Source organism: Lytechinus variegatus, chromosome 8 (genome assembly GCF_018143015.1).
Source record: "Lytechinus variegatus isolate NC3 chromosome 8, Lvar_3.0, whole genome shotgun sequence".
NCBI classification, from domain to species: domain Eukaryota; kingdom Metazoa; phylum Echinodermata; class Echinoidea; order Temnopleuroida; family Toxopneustidae; genus Lytechinus; species Lytechinus variegatus.
The window spans coordinates 34,936,977-34,948,336 of record NC_054747.1 but is presented as its reverse complement, the minus strand read 5'-3'; the positions used below and the strand labels follow the sequence as shown (position 1 = coordinate 34,948,336).

Here is an 11,360-nt window from a genome sequence, read left to right as displayed (position 1 = left end):
GTTAAATTTTGCAAGAAAATTATGCTTCGTTTCTAAATAAGTTATGCTCTAAATTCAATATTTTGAGCTGTAATTGAAAAGTGGTATAACAGCCAATCATATGCTGATGCCATTACTTGCCTTATATTAAACAAATGTTTATGCTAATTATAATGTTAATAACCTGGGTTTTTAATCTTTAATTTATCCATTATCTCATCTGTAGGCCTTATCAAATTCTCTAAACTCTGACACGCTCGAAATATAAAATTTTGAGCTTTTTTTTTTAAGGCTGTGGTTTAATATCCAACGATGCGATAATGTCGTTACTATATGATTTATCTTTTTTTTTAATCATATGTAAACTTTGATTATATTTTTGAAGCTTCAAGGTAATATTTTAAATGTAATCATAAAATTATTTTTAATGCTAAAATTTGTATTATTTTTAATTTTTTTTTCTAAATGTACTCTAAATGAGATGTAAATTACTTGATGAAATACTATTTAAGATTTTGTACATTTATATGATTGTTTCTCCAATACCCACTCTATGGGTGACATGGGAATAAATGTCATTGTCAATAAGGAACGCTTCTATTGGTTAAACTGCCAATATAAAGCGCATTTTGATTGGTAATGTCCTAAAAATGGGCGTGTTGAAGATAAGAAGGAGGCAGTCCTTACAGAGATAAGAACGCGTTAAGAAGATTTTCAGAATACCGATTTGCAATGATTTTAGCGTCTTCTTATCTCATTGAGATACGAACAAAGATAAGAACGTTTTCAGAATACCACAGGTCGAAACTGCTGTTAGCATTCACCAACTTTCGACGGGCGTAGGCTTCCTGAAAGCCCTTTGTAATGATGGGCATTTGACAATATATTTTTTATGTTTTTGAAAGCGTTCTGCGGCGCGATGCAAAATTTCCCTACTCCAACGAACCGCAAATTACTACTACAGTCGGAGGTGCATAGCAACAATCAATAATTTATTTTATTTACTTTCAACATGAATCGAAATATATGAACAAAACTTGATGAAGATCAAAGAAGTAAATAACGTTGAAATTTCCATCAAAATCGGATATAAAATATGAAAGACATTTTTTAAGTTTCACTTTATTTTCACAATTAACAGACATATTACATAATGACAGGCATGCAATTGAGAGAAAAGACATCACTCTTACAATACTGTAAGTTGTTTAAAGTTTTAAACGAGTTGTTTAAACGTTTGAAAAAGATGTATAAAACTACTACATGTACAAACAAATGAAAAAAAAATAATTAGAAAATAATCAAGGCTTTTGTTTTTCGAAAAAACTTTCTAAGAAAGAATTACATCATGTGGAAAGAAATTATGATAAGCCTTCAATATTCAACTGAGGGTGAAATATCATTTTCATCATTCATTGTCTCTATCTTTGAGAATCATTGTCACTTGTCTAGAAGTATAGTACTTGACTTATTCGAAGTATTAACCGAAAAAAAAATGCAACCAATAATAACTTTAAATTGCAAGTCAAACACTTCAACTAAGTGTCCCCCTTAAAAGGGGAAAGGGTAGATGAATATCACGTGATTCAAATAGCATGATGATAGTGCAGCCCGGGTCGGGTCCTACAGATGTAGGGGTGTCTTTTGTCGCTTTACAATCATTGAATTACCTTCCGAGACTAGACTCTGACATAAGCTGCTGCTGTTATGTGCTACGAACGATATTCTATTTTTGCTTCTGTGAATCGTATCTCCTATTCCACATAGCATAATGTATTCTTTCAGTAACGTCCTAAAGTGGGCCAGGTCCTGTTCAAAGGAGGGGCCGTATTCTTGGACTTTCCTCCACAGCGTCTTGTTGTAGTGATCATAGAGGATAACGTCGGCCCTATTCCATTTTCTAATTTGGTCTTCATGATACATATTCAGCACCGATGTTGCATTTCGCTGGTTCAGAGTAACGTAAAGAATATCTTTGTATTCCCAGCACATCAGTTTCTTCAAGAGGAGCAGCGATTCATCCAGGTATTCAGTGATCAGAACCAGGTCCAGGGTTTGGTCTAGGATCTCGAGTTCTCGATAGACTTCGCTCTCGTTTGTATGAATGGCAGCGTTTGAACTAAGATCATACCACATACCGTTCCTCGAGTAGTACTTACATTGCCCATCTACGGTGCTGTTCCAGTAAGCCAGAGGAGACGTGAAGAATGTGTCGATTTTTTCTGTAGCATTTCTATGAAGAATCTGCATCATCTTGGCACAGTTGAAGAAAATAAATGCCGATTCCCATTGCCTTGTAGGCTCGCGTAGCACTGTGATAGCCCTGGACCCTTGTCTCATGTACTTTCTCAGGAACTCGATATTTGGTAAAAACCGAACATGTGATGACATGATGTCGAAATCCCGATAAGAATCATATTCTCCCGATGAGATTCCGAGGGGAGGTAATAGCTCACGAACATCGCTTGTGATGGTCTGGCGAAAATGGCCATGGCTTGTATCGTTTTTGTAAAGCAAGAAAGACTCATTCCGCGAGAATCCAAACCTGTTGATCACACTAGACATGGTAGTACTCCCAGTCTTATGCGTCTTGACAAAGACAACGGAGAGGGCGGGCTTGCATTGACTCGGAAAGAAGTGGTCTTTGATCCCAGCAAAAATGTTTGCGGAGAACCTCAGGTTGGGTTGTACTTCGCTGAACCGGTGGATGGTGTTAGAAGAGGGGAATGTTACGTAGGTGGTTGCAGGACGGAGATCAAGGAATAAGATGGCGAATCCTACCACTGTGCAGAGTAGCAGCAGTATCTGAAGCTGAGGAAGAAGGAAAATGAGAGAGTCACGGTCATGGGGTACGGATTCCATCTAATTAGTTCAAACTACGAAATAAATTGGGCTTTTATTATCGTCTACCGGGGAAAGTACATGTTGAGGCTTCCAGAATCTCTTTTTTGCAATGTAGGTATTATATATGCATTCATATGCCAATGAAACTAATTTCTCTCACATATGGAAGAAAAAAAAAACGAAAACAAGGCCTTGATTTCTATAAACAGTTAAGAGGAACACAGGGACCGCTACACGCATGGGGGATGATATAGGGCTTCACCCCGTCACCTTGTTTCAACAAACATAAAAAGAAACATGACAATCACCATCTGATTTTGTTTTTCTTAGTCACGTACCCCCCCCCCAAAAAAAAAAAAACACAAACAAATATCAATATGAGGACAGTATACCGTGAATTATGGAAAGAAAATCGTTTTACGACAAGTAACCAATTAAGACATTTATTTTCCAGATCTTTGTCCATTCCCTCATTGAATCATTGTGGATTTTTCGCGTCAAGTATAGTAGATTCCAGGTGCATTTATTTTAGTCGCTTTGATCATCTAAACACATTAACCATAAACCCCTATTTAAAGCACTGTGTGTTCTCCGGGGTGAAGCTGCTAGCTGCCACACACTGTTTTTAAGGACATTTTTTTAACATACTCAGTAGTATATATTTTCATATTTTCTACATTATCTATTATATGTTTGTTTTATTTTTCCCCATGCATAACAATTTTATATTCCAATCAGAAAAGCGGGCATTTTGAGCACGATTATAAATAAAGAATGAGTTGTGTATCTCATTCTCGCTTTCTGAACATTACAATCTTGTTTTTTTTTTGCCATATCCGGAATTATTGGGGGGGGGATTATGGAAAGAGAATCTTTTTGCGACAAGTAACCAAGACATTATTTGTTTGACGACTAGATGTACAATAGTACAAATGAATTCAAATACGGATTGTATTTTCATATGTTTTGGAACCTGGTTATAATTGGAAATAAAAGACAACGGATTCCCTTTCCAATATTGTACATCACTTAACGAAGTTACGTAACCATATTTGTTTAGATTCTGAAAGCATCGCAGTATAGAAATATGAAGCTCGTGTGGCCAGGTCGATATGGAATGTAACTAAACTAAATAAAATTCGAGACATTCGCCATCAGACATATCAAATAGGCCTATGCGCGATAATGTAAAGGAATAAAAACTTTTACCGCAATATTGTACTGTATTAATGATCATGGTTTTATTGATATACCCAATTATCAACTTTACAATATAATACAATGGCAGCCATGACGGTTTATTGTGAAAAACAAAAACAAAAGGCCTTTTTGTTAACAATATATTTTCTGAAATTCATGCAAACATGCGGGTACCTAGGGAAGAAAAATGAAGTACATGTATATACGAAATTGATACTTAAGTCTTGATTTATATACAGTTAATGTGCGAAGGGCTAATAAGTTTGTGAACAACACAACAAAATGAACTCCTTAATGTTGAAAGTAGACAACAACACTACAATGTTTGGCAAGCCCAGAGTAACAAACTTTATTCAATGTGCATCACCTGACTCAAAATTAATTATCTGTATAAAACATAGCAGAACTTGAACACTTTAACTACGTTCATTTTCTGATGGGGGTCACTAACTATTGAGTACAACTGTAAACCCCTTTGATGGCTCATACACGGCGCTTTATTGCATAGGCGGATCCAGGGGGGCGAGGGGCCCGCCCCCCCCCCCTATTGGCGGAGCAAAAAAAGGGGGGGAGAAAGAAAAGAAGAAAAAGAAGGAAAAGAGAGGAGCAAACATTAGGGGGAAACATAAGAGGAAGACGAGTGAATGAAATGAGGGGAAGACTAATATGAAAAAAATCTTTCATGTCACTATATAAAACGCTTGCCTTTTAGGCGATTTACATATCTTGTTCAATATGGAGCTTAAAAATTTCAAATTTTGAAGTCAATGTAAAAAAACAAAACATATTTTGCTCAGAAATCTAATTTCATTATTTTGTTTGATTTAGAAATTGATTTTTTGAAAAGTGCTCTGCAATTTTGTTTGTTTTATGGTCTGAATATTAACATTTTCTGCTCGCGCTGCGCGCTCGGAAATGTTTATTTGTTAGGTACCTATTATTTCCCTGTATTCCATACAGCTCTCAAAATATTCCTCTTCAGTTCAGATTGTCAAAACGTATCAGCTAGCGCTGCACGCTTGCATTTTAATTGGGGAGTTATGTATATCTCAATATTAATTCTAAAATAAACCACTTTAAATCCCCTTTCATGAGAGTTTATCAAAAATTTCGGCTCGCGGTTTGCGCTCGCATTAATTGTTGAACAGATATTAACTGATGCATCTTATTCATAATTACAAAGGGTTTTAAAATGTCAAAGTCTCATGCCATATATTAACAGATTTCTCGCTCTCATTATGCTTATCAGATTAATAAATAATATATTAATTTTTCTAACCAAATTTTCCCCTTTTCAGAATGAAATGTCGACATGTTTCATCTGGCGCCTAGGAAGAGAAATCACATCAGCTCTTTTTTAACTGTGATCCATATCCACCTTACAATTTTCTTGTGAGGTGGTGCATGAAATACAAATTACACGAATTACCCCTTTCATTCAGACAATCACAATCTCTTCATTTAAAAGAGGAACTGAAGACATTTCTTTTTTTCTGTTCAGAGCTTTAGGATTACTAATTTCATTTTATACTTGACATGTTCTTTTGTTGTTGGAAGCGCTTTGGGCCAATTTGGGAAAAGTGCAGTACATAATAATAATAATTATTATTATTTAATAACAGAGTTAAACAATATAATTTCAAATTGCTGCATTGGATTTTGCCGTACAAAGAGAATTTAGTTCGATGGAATATCACATCAGACATGACTTGTAACCATTGTAAACAAATTGAAACTTTAGATCATGTTTTGTTGTATTGTCCACATGTGAATTTATTTTGGCAAAAACTACGGTATTTTATCAAGATCCAGTTTAATGTCAATATTCGGATTAATGAGAAAACACTATTGATTGGCCACGATGTTGAAAATGAAAACATGGCTTTTCTTAATGTAATTTTGGTTTTCGCACAATATACGATTTATAGAGTCTATATGTTGGCTCAGTTCACTTAAAAAAAAATTCAGTTATTTTTCTATGTTGTCAGATTTCAAGAGAGAATTAGTCATTAATTTAAGATTTCTTGAAAAGAGTAATGAGATAAAACTAACAGAAAAACAGTACAACGAAATCAAAAGCCTGTGAAATGTGAAACTAATTATATATATATCGTTTGTGTTTTGTTTATTGATTTCAATGTAAAAGAGTAATATAAAAAAAAATATCAGAAAAACAGTATAATAAAATCAAAAGGTCGTGAAATATGAAAGTAATTGTATTTATTGTATGTGTTTGATTATTGATTTTAATGTAATAAATACCTCTGATGAGGACAAAAAAAATAATAATAATAATAATGATAATGATAATAATAATGATAATACAGAGCTTAAATTGACCTCTTTTCAGATCGAAATTTTGAATGTTTTTTTATTGATTTTCATGATAAAAAAAGGCATTTAGAATAGGCAAATCTTAGGTCGAAATCTGGCACATGTTTCAGCATGTTTATTCAAATACGCAGCTTGTTCTCTATTTAGATCATCATCCAATTTCAGATCACAGTACAAACAAAAATTCTGCTCGCGCTTTGCGCTCACTTCATTAATGTAGAAATTTTCCAATAACTCACCCTTTTCATGATTTACAAAACATGAATAGAGTGTCCCATTTCTAGGTGCAAATCTCGAATTATTCCGCTCGCGCTCGCATCAGTTTTTTAAAAAGTGCTTTGAATTTCCATTCTCCTGGTAAAATGTCAACATTTTCAGCTCACGCTTCGCGCTCGCATTATTTGAAATTTGAAATATGTAACATCTTCATGGCGAACAAGCAACTGTTATCAGATCTTTTTTATCAGATCAAATCGTATAGGTCTGTTCAAATAAATGAACATTTTCTGCTCGCGCTTCGCAGTAATTATTGTTTAATAGGATCACAAACACTGCCCAGAATGTTTAGATTTTACGACAAAATACATGAAAAAAAAATAGCTCGCGCTTCTCGCTCGCACTATTTAAATAAGGCTTATGAGATTATAACATATTTATGTTGATTTATAAGAATAAACCTTAGAAAAGACTATTAGGACTACCCCTTCGAAGAAACAAACAAAAACAACTTCGAGCGACCGATCGGGGAAAATGTGGCTTAAAAAAATTCCGCCCCCCTGTTGCACCCACAAATGTAATAACGCCCACAAATGTAATAACACTTTACCCACAAATGTAATAATTTTTGATCGCCCACAAATGTAATAATGACTTTACCCACAAATGTAATAAATTTGAAGGGATTTTTGGCGAATCCGTTCTAAACTAAAATCCTATAGTAATGCGTCCATATAGCACAAAAGTGCAAAGTCTTTTTTTCAGACCGGGTTAATAAAACATCAAAGTACAAGTCCAAAGTCTTTCTTCCAGACCCGGTTGTTTCAAAAATTATAATATAGATCCAAAGTCTTTTTTCCAGACCCGGTTGTTTAAAAAATATAATAAAAGTCCAAAGTCTTTTTTTCCAGACCCGGTTGTTTAAAAAAATTGTGATATAAGTCCAAAGTCTTTTTTTCCAGACCCGGTTGTTTCAAAAATTATAATATAAATCCAAAGTCTTTTTTCCAGACCCGGTTGTTTCAAAAATTATAATATAAATCCAAAGTCTTTTTCCAGACCCAGTTATTTCAAAATTTATGATATAAGTCCAAACTAAGATACGATAATGATATTCCTGTGGAAAAAATGGGAATCGAGCTTAGTCTTTTCTCCAGACCCAGTTAATTAAAACTGGTGGAATTAATGTCTTTGTTGTTGTTTCAACTTATACGGTGTATATTGTGAATATATGCACTAAGGGTAAATTGAGAATCAAGCGTAGTCTTTTCTCCAGACCCGGTTACCTGTTATTTAAACATTATGAATAACAGTTTAAAAACAGTATAAAGACCCCATAATCTTATTAATGCTGGATATATATAGCGTAGTCTTTCAGCCCGACCATTTTTTTCTTTAAAAAAAAAAAACGCTAATAGTAAGAATTAAAAAAATCAAAGTTTAAAATCAAACAATCCTTCGACCTAGGAACCTGTTTTAAAAGAGGTTTAGAGTGTTGTCTTTATTCCAGACCTAAAACAGTTACGAAAAAAAATCTTCTAACATAAGACCTTATATTCTTATTCTCGTGGAATAACACGAGTTTTTAAACGTACTCTTTCCTCCAGACCCGGCTATTAAAAAAAGTAACTGAAAAACTTCGAATCTAAGACCAAATTTCCAAAGTTTCACCCAGTAAAAATATGTCTTTTTTAAAACAATACTACTACCCCTACAAAACATTGTAATAACGCGTGGGTAAAGCAGACATCCTTTCTACAGACTTGGTTACTATTTGAAACATAAAATAGTTTTTACAAATATTCTAAAACGAATACCCAATAATCTAATTACTGTGGAACAACATGAAGACCGATTGTCGAAGATCGACTTTCCTCCAGACACAATTATTTCAGGAATAAAAAATCAATAAAACTCAACCACCAACAACGAATCTAAAAACCAACAATCCTCCAAATTAAGACCATGCATGTAGAAAAGCACACGTTTAGAGCGTTGTCTTTATTCCAGACCCGGTGATTTAAAAATGATTTAAACAATCCTAAAAACAAAAGACTCATATTCTTATTCTTGTGGAATAACACGAGTATTATGCTTAGTCTTTCGTCTGGACCCGGTTATTTAAGAAATAAAGAAATATTGAAAAAAATGAAAAAATTAAACCCACTTAAAATGCTTGGGCTTAGAGTGTTGTCTTTACCCCTCACCGACGTATATTATAACTTTTGAAACGACCGGGTCTGAAAAAAAAGACTTTGGACTTGCATTATAATTTTTGAATTAACCGGGTCTGGAAAAAAGACTTTGGACGTATATTATAATTTTGAAACAACCGGGTCTGGTAAAAAGACTTTGGACGTATATTATAATTTTGAAAAACCGGGTCTGGAAAAAGACTTGGACTTGTACTGTAATATTTCATTAACCGGGTCTGGAAAAAAGACTTTGAACTTTTGTGCTATATGAACGCATTACTATAGGATATTAGTTTAGAACGAATTCGCCAAAAATCACTTCAAATTTATTACATTTGTAGGTAAAGTCATTATTACATTTGTGGGTAAAGTGTTATTACATTTGTGGGCGTTATTACATTTGTGGGTAAAGTGTTATTACATTTGTGGGCGATCAAAAATTATTACATTTGTGGGTAAAGTGTTATTACATTTGTGGGCGTTATTACATTTGTCGTGTTTGTGGGTAAAGTGTTATTACATTTGTGGGCGTTATTACATTTGTGGGCGATTATTACATTTGTGGGTGTAACACCCCCCCCCCCCCTATTGGCGAGGACTGGATCCGCCCCTGTTATTGGAATCATTATAGGCTCCTGATTGTCACTAGGCTACAATGGACGGTTGCTCATTTCGAAATAGATGTGATGTTGGAATATGATAATTATAATCATAAGATATTTTCAGCACACTTTCAAGTGTGTTAAATATGCACATGATCGGCTCTAACTTCTTTTTCTTCCATTTCATACTGATGATTTTGATAATAATAATAGCCAATTTTTATAAAGCGCTTTTCCCAGAATGGCCCAAAGCGCGTTACAGCATATTATTACCCCGGTCACTGGATTCATTTCAATCCCGCACGAAAAGTGCACAATTTCCACTCCCTGGGGAGCATTCCTTGCATTCATCGCAGCCTCATTATGGCGCTGGCAAAATCAAACATACAATATCTTTCGCATCCTACCGGGTACCCATTTAGCACCTGGGTCGAGAGTGTGGATTAACGCCTTGCCAAAGGACGCTACACCGCGGTGGGATTCGAACACACGACCCTCTGTTTACAAGGCGAGAGTCAGGACCACTACACCACGGCTCTTCCATAATGATGATGATGATGACTATGATGAATATGATGATGATGATGATGATGATGATGAAGATGATGATGATGATGAAGATGATGATGATGGTGATGAAGATGATGATGATGCTGAAGATGATGGTGGTGGTGACGATGATGACACAGTCATGTATTCTAATTATGTATCAACGGCTGCAGTTCAGAATTTCAGACTCTAAGCATGGGCAGCATTTATTTTGGAGGCATTTTCTATCTCTAACTTTCATCTAGAATTGTTAATCTTAATAATTCTATTAATATTTAAAATTATAATTCATCCAGATTCATAAAAGTAAATTGAGAATTAAAGCAAATATCTAATTAAAGACCAGAAACCTTTAGGTACAATTACAGGACGACATTTGGGGTTACATTTAAAATAAAGAAAAGAAACATATCCATGTAATGCTTACACCAAACGTACCTTACTGTACCGCATGTTGCACATTTGATTTGAAAACCCTCGGGATAATCCGATGTAGAATCAAATCAATCATATCACTGTCTATATCAAGCTTCTCTATGATTTATCACAAATTCAGCGTCATGTGTCTCATCTCTGCTCCGCACAAAAGATATAAGAAGAACTTCGAGCTCAACCAGGTACGATGTCAGATGTCACCAACGAAGGGCATACCATTCTGCGTGGCGCATGCCTTCAAGACAATCGCTGATAGCAAATAGAGATCGATTTCTGCTGGTTCGAACACTATCATGTCAAGGTACAATTATTTGTCTGGCTATCAAACGAAAAGAAGAATATGATACTCGATCTGGACCCTATCGACCGAAACCTTGGATTCGATCACCGCGCGATTTTCCGAAATTCTGTTAACGTCTTGTCTTCTCCGCACTGTCTTTTCGTTTAATGAAGACTGTGACATGTCCTCGGATCGTTATGTAATAGCATGGAAGTAAATAATGCTTTCTGGAGCTTTGGGTCTATTGTCCTCACGTTGACAGTGGTCAAGAAAACAAATCCTCTGATTCTTTGACCATGATAGGCTTGAGCGATTTCACCGATTGCCTCTCGGATGGTGACGTACGTGACGGACTTAATTCGGATGGTGACATTAACAAATGTTGGCCTCAGACGTAAATAATCCTATCTGGTTGATACAGGTCTGGTAAAACACAAACACACGTCATTCAAAGACTGATTCTTGGTCGGAGATTTAATTGGACCTCAAACTTACCGTCGAAGCTGATGAGATGAACCATGTGCGGTTGACTCGATGACAAAACTAAATGGGGTGGGATGGCCAGGGAGGGGTCTCAAGAGGCAGCCAATATTGATTCCGGGCGAATGCATATATGAACATTTCGAATTTTGGATTCGCCAACTTTGCTGACGAGTGTTGTAAATTCTTACGAATGTTTGTTTGCAATATCAATCTATTTGCGAACTGCTTCAAAACGGGAAAGAT

The 11,360-nt window shown here is 35.2% G+C and overlaps 1 protein-coding gene across 1 annotated transcript; it reads right to left on the bottom strand.

The window, feature by feature from the left end:
- Positions 1-952: 952 nt before the first annotated feature.
- LOC121420428 (galactosylceramide sulfotransferase-like) lies at positions 953-10,853 on the bottom strand. The gene is made up of 2 exons (XM_041615053.1): positions 10,358-10,853; positions 953-2,790 (listed from the first exon to the last, which is right to left on the bottom strand). Exons 1-2 carry the CDS (start codon positions 10,379-10,381, stop codon positions 1,603-1,605), a joined length of 1,212 nt encoding a protein of 403 aa, XP_041470987.1. The 5' UTR covers positions 10,382-10,853; the 3' UTR covers positions 953-1,602.
- Positions 10,854-11,360: the final 507 nt, after the last annotated feature.

Excerpts from the sequence above, each read along its gene's own strand:
- LOC121420428 (XM_041615053.1), bottom strand. The coding sequence starts at position 10,381 with ATGTGCAACATGCGGTACAGTAAG. Across the intron at positions 2,791-10,357 it reads GCAACATGCGGTACAGTAAG|CTTCAGATACTGCTGCTACT; the intron begins GTACGTTTGGTG and ends CTTCTTCCTCAG.